Here is a 14,266-nt window from a genome sequence, read left to right on the forward strand (position 1 = left end):
ATATTTATTGTTGACCACCAACCTTAATCTACCATGAAAAAATTCCCTGAACTCTAAAGGAGAATTATCGTTATGAATATTAAATCATACTGTCAGGCTTTCCCCTGACAGTTTGTCTATGTTTTTGTTTTTTCCTTTGCATTTGTCTATTTTCCTCTGTGTTTAGTATCTCCTGTCTTTAGTTCCTGTCTTGTGCTCTTATTTTGTCAGCTTTCTGCCTTGTTCCCTGAGTGCTGTGTTCCTCCTCAGCTGCGGCTGATTGGCACCTGGCCACACCTGTTGCCAATCAGCCTGCTCCTTTTTGTACCTGCTTTGTCTTGTGTCAGTTGCTGGATCATTGTATTGTCTTGTCGATGTCACGTCTAGTCGCTCTTGTGATGTGTTATCGCTCCTGTCGTGTCGTACCTTGTCTTTGCAGCGTAGCGGTAAGCTATATTCAGTTGATGTTTGTAGCTTACTGCTTTTTGTTCCCTGCTTCCGTTTTATTTTTCATTATACAAGTATGACTTCTGTTTGCCTGTTCGCTACCCGCTAGCTTCCACGCTAAGCTCCTGTTCGTTATTTTCTAGCTCCCAGGCTAGCTCATTTTGTTTGATTATCCGCCTCGTGCGCACTTTGTGTTTGTACCCTTGTGGTTTTGTTTTTGTCTTAGTATTTAATTAAATCATGTTTTCACATTCCATGCCTGCCTGCATCTCTGCATTTTGGAGTTCGAAAACAAATAATCCTGACACACACATCTAAATATACACACATGAACGGATGTACTCTTCGACAAAGACAGAAAATGTAGTTGTGAAAATAAATCAAAGTTTTTATTACAGTAAATGTAAAGTTTCATTGACCTTAATTTTTAAGATATTAAATATAACATATTTAATGTTCGAACTGAGAAACGTAGATTTTAATGGCAGCAACACGTTGCAAAAAAATTGGCACACGGCCATTTTTACCACTGTGTTACATGGCCTTTCTTTTTAACAACACTCAGTAAACGTTTGGGAACTGAGGAGACCAATTTTTGAAGCTTTTCAGGTGGAATTCTTTCCTATTCGTGCTTGATGTACAGCTTAAGTTGTTCAACAGTCCGGGATCTTCGTTGTAATATTTTAAGCTTCATAATGTGCCACACATTTTTAACGGGAGACAGGTCTGGACTACAGGCAGGCCAGTCTAGTACCCACACTCTTTTAGTATTAAGCCATGCTTTTGTAACAAGTGGCTTGGCATTGTCTTGCTGAAATAAGCAGGGGCGTCCATAATAACGTTGCTTGAATGGCAAAATATGTTGGTCCAAAACCCGTACGTACCTTTCAGTATTAATGGTGCCTTCACAGATGTGTAAGTTACCCATGCCTTGGGAGCTAATACACCCCCATACCATCACAGATGCTAGCTTTTGAACTTTGTTCCTAGAACAATGCGGATGGTTCTTTTCCTCTTTGTTCTGGAGGACGCAACGTCCACAGTTTCCCAAAACAAATTGAAATGTGGACTCATCAGACCACAGAACACTATTCCACTTTACATCAGACCATCTTGGATGAGCTCAGGCCCAGCGAAGCCGGTGGCGTTTCTGGGTGTTGTTGATAAATGGCTTTGGCTTTGCATAGTAGAGTTTTAACTTGCACTTACAGATGTAGCGACCAACTGTAGTTACTGACAGTGTTTTTCTTAAGTGTTCCTGAGCCCATGTGGTGATTACCTTTACACACTGATGTCACTCTTTGATGCAGTACCGCCTGAGGGATTGTGCAGTGATTCCTCCAGATTCTCTGAAACCTTTTGATGATATTACAGACCATACATGGTGAAAACTCGAAATTCCTTGCAATAGCTCGTTGAGAATGTTTTGTTCTTAAACTGTCTGACAATTTAAAGTTAAAGTTAAACTACCACTGATAGTCAGACACACAGGAAGTGTGGTGAAATTACTCTCTGCATTTGACCCATTTCCTTGTTCCACCCCCTGGGAGGTGAGGGGAGCAGTCAGCAGAGCCATTTTGGTGATTTCACCTCCAATTCCAACCCTTGATGCTGAGTGCCAAACAAGGAGGTAATGGGTCCCATTTTTATAGTCTTTGGTATGACTCCACTTGACTTTGCTCACGCATTTGTTCACAAAGTGGTGACCCTCGCCCCTTCCTTGTTTGAGCATTTCATCGAAGCTGCCTTTATACCCAATCATGGCATCCACCTGTTTCCAATAAGCCTATTCACCTGTGGGATGTTCCAAATAAGTGTTTGATGAGCATTCCTCAACTCTCTCAGTCTATTTTGCCAGTTTTTTAAAACATGTTGCAGGCATCAAATTCCATATGAGCTAATATCTGCAAAAAATAACGTTTTCCTGTTCGAACGTTAAGTATCTTGTCTTTCCAGTCTATTCAATTGAATATAAGTTGAAAAGCATTTGCACATCATTGTATTCTGTTTTTATTTGCCATTTACACAATGTGCCAAATTCTGTCAGGCTTTCCCCTGACTGTGTTTTAGTTTTTTTCCTCTGCATTTATCTTTGTTTCCTCTGTGTTTGGTATTTCCTGTTTTTAGTTCCTGTCAGCGCTCTTATTTTTTCGGTTTCCTGTGTTTCTCCTTGAGCGCTTTTTCCCCTCAGCTGTGGCTGATTGGCACCTGGCCACACCTGTGGTCAATCAGCCCGCTTCTATTTGAGTCTGTTTTTGTCCTCCAGTCAGTGCTGGATTATTGTCGCTCTTGTGTCGTTGCTACCTGTAGTGATTTGTCGATGTCATCATTACAGCTACTACCTGTCGTGCTACTATTTGAGTTTGAGTTTGAGTTTATTTGGAACATGCATGCATACAACATGATACATCAAAATTTCTAGTTTCTCTTTTCAACATGTTCGAAAAGGAGTAGGAAGAAGCAGAGCTCATTTAATCCTACCCCTTTTCTTTACATAACACTTGCTAAAACTTTTGTTCCACTTCCTGTTCTCAATGTATTCATAATGTATACTCCATAAGTAATCACGCTAAAAATAAATAAATAAATAATTGGTGAAGTATGTTTTATTCCATACGATGAGATAAGTAAGATTATTTTGAGAATGAATGAATGGGTGAGTAAAATCAGAATGTTTATCGTGGTTCTTCTTTTTTGTACTTTGTAAACACTTCCAGTTTGAAGAGTTTCTTCAAGTGGATCATTTTAGTACATTGATCGCTTTGCTTAATCCATTCCATAATTTAATTCCACATACTGATACACTAAAGGTCTTAAGTGTGGTACGTGCGTACAAATGTTTTAAATTACATTTTTCTCTAAGATTATATTTCTCTTCTTTTGTTGAGAAGAATTGTTTTATATTCTTGGGAAGCATGTTATAGTTTGTCCTTGTTGTCGTGGCGGTAAGCTGTTCCTGTTAGCTATTTGTAGTTTTTTCTGTCCTAGCTTTTTGGTTTTGTGTTTTCTTGTTAGCCATTAGCTATTTCCAGTTTTTCTGTTTCCTGCTAGATACCTGTTAGCTTCCACGCTAGGCCTTTTGTTTGTTATCCGCCCACGTGCGCACTTTTGGTTTAAACCAGGGGTGTCAAACTCTGGGCCGCGGGCCCGCCGTGTAATTTCATTTGACCCTTGAGGCAATATGAAATTAACATTAGAGCTGACCCGCCGGTTTTATACAGCGGCGGTGCCACTGTATAAAACCGCATTCACCACTAATATTCATACTTGCCAACCCTTCCGATTTTCCCGGACTCCCAAATTTCAGTGCCCCTGCCGAAGATCTCCCGGGGTAAAAACTCTCCCGAAATTCTCCCCATTTCTACCCGGACGACAATATTGGGGGCGTGCATTAACGGCACTGCCTTTAGCGTCCTCTACAACCTGTCGTCACGTCCGCTTTTCCTATATAGAAATAGCGTGCCAACCCAGTCACATAATATATACGGCTTTTACACACACACACACACACACACACACACACACACACACACGCACACAAGTGAATGCCACGCATACTTGTTCAACAGCCATGCAGGTCACACTGAGGGTGGCCGTATAAACAACTTTATCAATCTTACAAATATGCACCACACTGTGAACCCACACCAAACAAGAATAACAAACACATTTCGGGAGAACATCTGCACCGTAACACAACATAAACACAACAGAACAAATACCCAGAACCCCTTGCAGCACTAACTCTTCTGAGACACTACAATATACCCCCACACAATAATTAATGTTTTACTCATGCACTTTCTCCTGCTACTTCAAGGCTTGAATGTTTGATTAATTTTTTATTGTTATTTTATTTGCAAATTTATTATTAGCCTGTGGAAAATGTTTATTTTGATATTTGCCTCAGAGGGCTGCAAATAGAAAAGAGGCATTCAATTTTTATTTAAATTTCATTTGATATGCCATTGATATTTTTTTATGATTATTATTTAAAACTTGATTTTACATGTCACTATAAAGTTATATAAGCCTTGCTTGTTCAATATTCAATGCGAAACTTGTTTGGGTCCCTATTAAAAGGTTAATTTGTTCAACCCTGGCCCGTGGCTCTGTTCAGTTTTAAATTTTGGCCCACTCTGTATTTGAGTCTGACACCCCTGGTTTAAACCCTTTGTTTGGTTTTGTTCTAGTTGTTTATATTAAAACCATGTTTTCTCACTCAATGCCTGCCTCCTTCTATGCACCTTGGGGTTCGTCACCAACCAACTTTGACAAATTCACTGGTTTTGAGTGTTGTAAAAAGCCTGCAGGTTGTATTAATAATACAAATGTTCTCATTTATTTATGCATTTGTATTTTTTAATTCCTACTTTTTAACACGTTTTAGGAGAAAAGTTATCTTGAACCCAAATCATCATGGGGACTGATGAAACGTTCAAGCTCCCTCTTTCCCCCTGGTGGGTCTTTGATGAGCTGGCCGATGGATAATGTGCTTAAAAAAATCAGGCAGAGGATGCTCAGCGTGGAGCCGACAAGCTTCCCCGTTAATTCAACACGTTACACAGGCTTAGCGACAGCGGATAGCAGCTTCCCAGCAAGTGTGGGCAGATGAAAAGGTTGCAGTGATTGTAAGAGACTGATTAAGGTCAGAGGTGAGCAGGACGCATCAGATATGGCGCAACACTTTGCATTAAAATGCAATATCTTGCCTTTTTATTCATAACATGTCAGTGTGATTTGTTGTATGCTATGGTGAGCCTTTTATGAGACAATAAAAAAATGCAGATTTGTGCAATTAAAACAGTTTTTTTGGTCTACCAAATTTCAGTGAGGCTATTAACGAGCAACATAATAGCACGCTCCCTGGTGGCTCCATTGAGCTTTTTCAAAAATGTATGGAAATGGAAAAAAAATGGGGTGAACATTGTTTTGTTTTAAGGTGGTTTCTGTAGGACAGGGGTGTCCAAAGTGCGGCCCGGGGGCCATTTGCGGCCAACAGCTAATCGTTTACCAGCCCCCCACACATTCTGCAAAAATTGCAAAATTGATAGTATTGCAAAAATAAAAAAAACATTTAAAAAAAGTGGAATGAGGTGAAATCTAATGAAAAAAAGTGGCAATGTTGACACAAAGCTGCTATGCAGGGTGTTTTTTTCTCTCCTTTTGTCTTTGTCTTTTTTTTCCATTGCTCCAAAAAAAAGGACAGAAAAATCTATGTTATAATGAATTAATACTTTAAAATGATCACTTTAAAATGTTTTATGCGGAAAAAATATTGCATATGTTGTGTGGTTGCCATATAAAAACATCAACGTTTTGACAAAAGAGCATAAAACAAATAAAATAATAGTTCGAACTTAAAATCGACAGATATATCAGAAGTTGATCTTGAAATTTAAGTGTTAAAAGTAAAAATAAAAAAAAAATAATAAAAATGTATCACTTTATGAGTGGGGAACCTTTCGGATCTCAAATATATTTAGTAGGATTTTATTTAACTTTTCACTGTGATTACTCAAAAATATTAAATAATTAAAATCAATGGTGTCCTGCATTATTGATCTTTAAAGGCTTTAATTGCTAATAAAGGAACTCTCTGAAGGAATCGATAAAGTACTATCTATCTATCTATCTATCTATCTATCTATCTATCTATCTATCTATCTAAATACGGCATATTTCAGTTTTACTATAAAAACCAAAGTTGTCTTTGACAGAAAAAGCACTTATTTTAACATTTAGTGACTGAGACCCTCTATGTTCCCCAGGAGCCATAAGGAGTCAAAAGAGTCGATATATTTTGTTATGGTTTGAAAATGAAAAATATCAAAATGGCCCCAGCATGCTTAAATTATTCTGTGGAAAAAGTTTGGACACCCCTGCTGTAGGAGGACAAACATTATACAAACCTTCCTAATTGCTAAAAAGCCCACTGTTTAATATGTTTGTACCTCACTGAGGGGAGTATTTAGTGAGCACCATTTTGCTAATTTCAGCAGCATTTGAACTCTCTGTTGTGTGGACAGTGAGTCAACAGTTTTTTTTACATGTACAACTTTTTCCGACCTTACCACAGAAAGACGTGTTTTATGCCACTCCTTCTTTGTCTAATTTTGTCCACCAAACGTTTTATACTGTGCGTGAATGCACACAGTTGAGCTTCGTTGATGTTATTGACTTGCTATGGCGTGCTAATCAGGAATATTTGGTCACTGCATGACTGCAAGCTAATCTATGCTACCATGCTATCTATGCTAACTGTATGTACATATTGCATCATTATGCCTTGTTTGTAGCTATATTTGAGCTAATTTCATTTCCTTTACTTATGGTATGTCCTCTGCGTATTCAGTTCATTTTTGTTTCATGACACATTATCCGTGTTTAATATTTGCTGCATTTCTGATAGTTGTTTGTGTGCCATGTTGTTCCAGACCACAGCAAACATTACCCAGCTTGCAAAGATTGTCATAAATCCATTAGAAGAAGACGGCCTGCCGTTTCCTTAAACTTGGCGACACATATCTATACCTTTGACCATTCTAAGACAGTCATTTCCAGGAGTTATCTCACCCTCTGAGAATGTGGAGGGGGCCGTGGCCTGAGGACCTGCAGCTATGCGGGGTGTGCCAGGACCGGTTGCGAGATCAGGGACGGGTGCGTAGATGGCCCAACTGGGCCTGCTTATCTAATCACCTGTCGCTCTGTTAAAAGGCAGCCGGGGAGGAGAGAGGTGTTGGTTGCAGTTGGAGCAAGAGCGAGAGCGAAAAAGAGACAGGCAAACACAAACCAATTACTGAAAAGCAAGACAACTTATTGAAAAAATAAAACAGTATTGTAAGCCTGAACGAGACTGTCATGTTAGTGCTTGGTGGTCTGAAGAACCCGTAGGGGGAGAAACCTCCACAATTTGGCGCCCAACATAGTCGGACCACCAGAGGCAGAAGAGGCCGACCCCTGATGGCTCTCGCAAGCGTGCTTGTAGCTGTGACAGCAGCCAACCAGCAGCAGCTCGAAGCGGTCCGCCAACAAATGGCCTAGCAAGGCCAAATCCAGCAGGCGCTGGCTGCCTGGGTGGGAACTTCAATAAAGGCATGGGGGTCTTCCTCCTCCCCCATGCTGATCTCGCAGCCGGTCCTGGCACTTCGCTGCAGGTCCGCATGCCACGCCCCCCTCCACAGAGAAGTTTTACTAATGTTTTCCTATGTTTTATACATGTGTGGAATAAATATTATATTTCTGTCAACAAAGATTTGCGTCAGCCTGCGGCACATAGTTATTTCGATAGTAGGCTAATATAGCTAATTAGCCACTTACATCATGTGTTCCCATCATTATAAAACATTTATAAGTCTTTTAATTTTTTGCGGCTCCAGACAGATTACTTTTTAGTATTTGTGGTCCAATATGGTTTTTCAACATTTTGGGTTGCCGATCCCTGGACTAGTCTATTAGATTCGATTCGGAGGAGTCTGATTGGACTATCAACCTCCCAGCCAAACTGTCCGACATTAAACCTCCTTTTCATTCTTTGGGAAGAAGGCGAGTTGGGTATCCAAGGTGTGTTCGGAGGATGTTCTGAGATAGGGGAATGCGGAAACCGTCAGGACGCGCCGCTGCCAGACCACAGACCACTGTGGGACACTGAACTCCACGTGTACCAAGCCTGCCCTCAACCCTTCTGGGGCTCATTAGAAATTGGGACACGTCGCCACAGCTCCAATGTGTGACATCTCTTTCTCACTGCTCCCTTCTGGCAACGGTAATGATCCTTCCACAGTTTTACCTACGGACACCTTGTTACAACTTTTACTACCTCTGGATAGTCAAGTTTGATCGTCTTCTGCCGACTCAAGTGAGGCCGAGCCGAGGACCCCATAAACCTCTAACGCATTTATTTGTTTGTCGGAGTGTTTTAGCCTTTTTCTTTCATGTGGAAGAAGTTGCAAATGAGATCTGATTATCAGTGTGGATCCCGAATAGCTGTATTCTTAAAAAAAACAATGGTAAACAATTAGTTAACTGTAAAAATCCTTAGTTGCGGAGTACCATTTCCATGCAAATTTGCAACATACAGTACATATTCAGCCAAAAAGGACAACTTCATGTTCCTCCCACTCTCATGAAAAACATTCAAAACAAACTGTGAAGACAGAATGAATAATGGAGCAAAAAAAAAAAAAAAGGCTTGCCAGTGTCTTATTTTTAAAATAACCCTAACCTGCAGTTGAAGCCAACATGTAAAAAATTGATCAATCTGAGGCAGAATGAAGGAATGATGCATGAGGCTGCCAGTCTGACTTGAATGATTCAGCATGCCCAAGTCTGCAGATTAACACTGTCATCCCCAATTTGGAATGTGCAAAAAGTCATCTAAACATCAGTGGAATTACAAAACCCCAAAACCAGTGAAGTCATGACCTGGAGGTTTACGCCGCTTACTGCGAGGATGGTTTTCCCAAGAACCAAACGGACTACTACGGACATGGCGTGCAGGTAAAAACATTATTTTATCTTGAATATCAAAAAAGGAACAAACAAAAAGGCGCCAGAGGCGAAATCACAACTAAGACAGAACTGTGGACAATAAACAAAACTTACTTGAGCATGAATCTATGGCATGAAGGAGCAGCATGGACTTTGGCGTGAAGAAAACTCGCAATATCACCAGACCGACTGACGAAGGCAGGTTTAAATACTGGTCTCTTGATTAGAGACAGGTGTGTCCCGAATGCAAGAGGCAGGTGAAAATCATAAGTCGTCCTGGAAACTAAACAAGGGAGCGTAAACAGAAACTAAAAGAGTCCAAAACTAGCAGAAAAAAAAAAAAAAATCCAGACCACAGAACATGACATGTGTAAATTGTAAATAAAATAATAATACAATGATTTGCATGAATGGACAGCAAAGACAAGATATTTAATGTTCAAACGTTATTGTTTTTGCAACTATTGGCTTATTTGGAATTTGATGCCTGCAACATGTTTCCAAAAAACTGGCACAGGTGGCAAAAAAGACTGCGAAAGTTGAGGAATGCTCATCAAACACTTATTTGGAACATCCCACAGGTGAACGGGCTAATTGGGAACAGGTGGGTGCCATGATTGGGTATAAAAGCAGCTTCCATGAAATGCTCAGTCATTCACAAACAAGGATGGGGCGAGAGTCACCACTTTGTGAACAAATGCGTGAGCAAATTGTCGAACCGTTTGAGAACAACATTTTTCAACGAGCTATTGCAAGGAATTTCGGGATTTCACCATCTACGGTCTGAGAAATCACTACACGTAAGCGGCAATGCCCCTGACCTTCAGTCTCTCAGGCGGTTCTGCATCAAAAAGCGACATCAGTGTGTAAAGGATATCACCACATGGGCACTTCAGAACACTTCAGAAAACCATTGTCAGTAACTACAGTTCATCACTACATCTGTAAGTGCAAGTTAAAACTACTATGCGAAGCGAAACCCATTTATCAACAACACCCAGAAATGCCGCCGACTTTGCTGGGCCCGAGTTCATCTAAGATGGACTGATGCAAAGTAGAAAAGCGTTCTGTGGTCTGGCGAGTGAACATTTCAAAGTGTTTTTGCAAACTGTGTCATGATCCGCTACTTGGATCATGGCATATTCTGTTTTGGTTCCGTCTTTGTTTCACATCGTGTTTAGTATTTGTCTTCCTTAGTTCATGGTGGCACTTCCTGTTTGTTTCCGTTGCCATAGTTACGTATTAGTGTCACCTGCATCTTGTTTTTTACGCTCACCTGCCTTGTGATTACGTCCCTGTATTTAAGCCAGCTTTCTTTGTTCATTCTTCCTCGCAGTGTAGTTTGTATTCGTTGCAACAGGTTACGTCGCTGACTCCCGCTTGTGGTAAAAGACTTTTAGTACTTGTGAGCTTCCACGCTATTCCGTTGCTTGTCCTTAGCTCACATGCTAGCGCTTTTCGTTCTTTCTAGCTCCCATGCTAATTCTGTTTGTTTTGTCTGTAGTGCCTTGTGCAAGTGTTTTTGTTCTTATTTTGTTCTTTAGTATAAATAAATCATCATTTCTTACCTTCACGCTGTGTTTTATCCGACTGCATCAACGATAGAACGCACCCGCATCATCACAATGCCAGCTAAGCGTCACAAACTGTGGACGTTGTGTTCGTTAAATTCTAAGTTAATTACTATTTCTCACACACAAAAAAAAGTTTCTCAGTTCAAACATTACATATCTTGTCTTTGCAGTCTATTCAATTGAATATAAGTTGAAAAGGATTTGCAAATCATTGTATTCTGTTTTTATTTATCATTTACACAACGTGCCAACTTCACTGGTTTTGGTTTTTGTATTATAATAGTGTATTGCGCAAGAGCACCTAAAGCACAACTGAGCTGTCACTTTGAGGTGGCTTTGCACATAAAAACACACCACTTTCTTAGTGATCCATGTAAGAGCTTAAAGGATTTTAAAAGATGAAAATTAAAAAGCAGGTTTGATTTTGATTTGTTTCCTTCTAGCTACTACTTCCTGTATCAATTTCCTCACCTGTGCCCTTTTTGCACACGTAAGGCAGGTTGTAGTTGCACGGCACGTCGTTCCATTTGCCGTTCTCGTGAGAGATCATGACCACGCAGTCTTCTCCTCCCGCAAAGAAGTTGTCGGGCTGGTTGGCTCGCCAGTTTTCGTATTGCTGCACCAGGACACAAATTGAAACAGAAACTTCAACTACAATTGTGGAGATTATTTCAACCATAGACAGAAACATTATGAGAATTAAGCGAGAACAAATCCAAAAAAATATGCCATGTGTCTAAAAGTTTGGATGCAAGACAATTTATGCTCTGCTTTTTGGCATTTGGCTACTGTTTATTCCACCCCAAACACACAAAACTCCTAACGAAAATTCAAAAAACAAACCATCGTCTGGCATCTCTTCACATTGAACTTTAGCAGATCTCTGCATACAAAACATATTGACTCTCGAAAGTCTCTGATCTTGTTGATATGTTTGGTGCTACTCATTCCAAATACACAGTGGAATGTAAAGTTGAGCACAGGTCAAACATTTCTGCCTCTAAATTTGCACAAAACCTAGAAAGTTCAAACTGCATAAAACACGTATGTACAGTTCAGCAAGCATCCACAGATAAACTCTACACATAATTGTTTTTTAGTATTTAAAGCAGCACTAAGTAATTTTTCAACCTTCATAAACTATTTTTTATAACTTTTGGGATGATACCTCAACTTACAACAAGTTGAATGACACCTCTGTCATGGCCTGACGGGGTCTGTATCGCTTTTGCTGGCACTTAGCGACATTGAGGAGGGTGCAACACCAAAAAACTACAAATGTGCCAACTTGCCGTCAAGCAAGTAAGCACATTTGTAGTTTTTTGGTACGCCACTCCCGCTTTCCCCATTCGTTAAAAAAACGGAAGTCAATGGGAACACCTACGTGACGCCAGAAAACAAGAAGAAGAAGAAGAAGAACGCCTACGTGCAATTACTGCGATCATTGCCAAAGATCCAAATCAACCAAAGAAATGAAAAGTTTTGTCTGAGGAGACAAACAAAAGACGGAGCTTACAGAGATAAAAGAATAGTCGGGATAAATGTTACCTGGGTGTCACTTGCTGGCCCTAGCTCAAAGACGAGAATTTTGGAACCCATTTTGGAACATTTATTACTGCTAAACTCGTGAGTGACTTTCAATGCTCAAACGAAAATGATGACGCTAATGCTAGCTATTGGAAATTTGAGTGGTGGAAATAAATAGCCACCAGCTTGATAGGTTCACTACTATCCATCCATCCATCCATCCATCCATCCATTTACAACCGCTTGTCCCTTTCGGGTGGCGGGGGGGAGCTGGAGCCTATCTCAGCTGTTTTCACAGCGGAAGGCAGGGTACACCCTGCACAAGTCGCCACTTCATCACAGAACCAACACAGATAGACGGACAACATTCACACTCACATTCACACACTAGGGCCCATTTAGTGTTGCCAATCAACCTATCCCCAGGTGCCTGTCTTTGGAGGTGAGAGGAAGCCGGAGTACCCGGAGGGAACCCACGCAGTCACGGGGAGTACATGCAAACTCCACACAGAAAGACCCCGAGTCCGGGGATCGAACCCAGGACCATTGTATTGTGAGGCACACTACTACTTCCTTCGAAAAAAATCTCTCGCCGGTCTTTCTTTGTTTCGGACTTGCATCTGCCCCAATACATTCTTGATTTTAGCGTCACGTTCGTAGCACAATCCAAGATCATTTCTTGATTGTGTCTGTTATTTAACATCAGCATAACCATTAGAGATGGAATATTTGTGCCAATATTAGAGCGGACATTGTGTCAGTATCAGTCACGGGACATTTGGTCTTCTTCTGGCAAAATACTACCCCTTTTGGTCCACTGGCGCCGCCAAAATCAACAAAACTGAAATTTCTAAAGTGGGGCTTTAAGGCTTCCGGGGTCGGCTGACATCGTCTCACAAAGATGTACTTTGTCTTTAAATATCCTTCTTGAAAATGGCCTTGCACATATATATCTGCCACCTAATCAATGTTTTGTTCTCCTTCTCTGCTATTCCGGTCTGGCTACGGCGCAACACTTCCTGCTGAAATGAAACTTGTGATTGGATACTCACTTTGGAATGACAAGTGATTATCCAATCACAGTCTCGTTAACATCAGGCTACTTAAATAGACTACTGTCAACAACTTGTGATCTGATTGGCTATCACAACTGTCTATCAACCGTATGTGTTCTCAAACTCATCCGCTCACGGTCCCGGTGAGTATCCAAACACAGGACGCGTAAATGCCAGCGAGACGGCCTTACTGACAACAAGTCGTGATCTGATTGGCTATCGCAATTGTCTATCAACTGTATGTGTCCGTTCGAATGTATATTCTATCATAACAACAACATGACTGCAAATGGTTCGTTGCTTCTCTTAGACTGCTGCTGTATGTGACGAGACAAAGTGGGTGAATTTCTTTTTACACTTGCGTGACACTTAGGGTTGTTGAAAAGAGTGTTTTATATTCGTTTGTGTTTTAATACTAATGTGAATTGTGAATTATATTTATATAGCGCTTTTCTCTAGTGCAGGGGTCACCAACCTTTTTGAAACCAAGAGCTACTTCTTGTGTACTTATTAATGCGAAGGGCCACGAGTTTGATACACATTTAAATAAATTGCCAGAAATAGCCAATTTGCTCAAATTACCTTTAATAAATAAATCTATAAATATAAAAAAATGGGTATTTCTGTCTGTCATTCCGTCGTACATTTTTTTTCCTTTTACGGAAGGTTTTTTGTAGAAAATAAATGATGAAAAAAAACACTCAATTGAACGGTCTAAAAGAGGAGAACACAGGCAAAAAATGACAATTAAATTTTGAAACATAGTTTTATTTTCAATTTCGACTCTTTAAAAATTCTAAATTCAACCGAAAAAAATGAAGAAAAAAACTAGCTAATTCAAATCTTTTTGAAAAAATTAAAAAAATAATTTATGGAACATCATTGGTAATTTTTCCTGATTAATATTAATTTTAGAATTTTGATGACATGTTTTAAATAGGTTAAGATCCAATCTGTACTTTCTTATAATATACAACAAATTGGACCAAGCTATATTTCTAACACAGACAACTCATTATTTCTTCTAGATTTTCCAGAACAAATTTTTTTAAAGAAATTAAAAACAATTTAAAAAAAGATTTACACTTGATTCTAAAGATTTTCTAGATTTGCCAGAATATTTTTTTTGAATTTTAATCATACGTTTGAAGAAATATTTCACAAATATTCTTCGTCGAAAAAACAGAAGCAACA

The 14,266-nt window shown here is 39.8% G+C and overlaps 1 protein-coding gene across 1 annotated transcript in view; it reads right to left on the reverse strand.

Annotated features, from left to right (window-relative positions):
• The window catches only part of ncanb (neurocan b), a 470,747-nt gene that overhangs the window by 19,943 nt on the left and 436,538 nt on the right, over window positions 1-14,266 (reverse strand). The window contains 1 exon segment of the mRNA XM_061888041.1: window positions 10,962-11,106. Within this exon segment, the coding sequence (XP_061744025.1) occupies window positions 10,962-11,106 (145 nt within the window).

The sequence above is a fragment of the Nerophis ophidion genome, linkage group LG26 (assembly GCF_033978795.1).
Source record: "Nerophis ophidion isolate RoL-2023_Sa linkage group LG26, RoL_Noph_v1.0, whole genome shotgun sequence".
Classification (NCBI taxonomy): domain Eukaryota; kingdom Metazoa; phylum Chordata; class Actinopteri; order Syngnathiformes; family Syngnathidae; genus Nerophis; species Nerophis ophidion.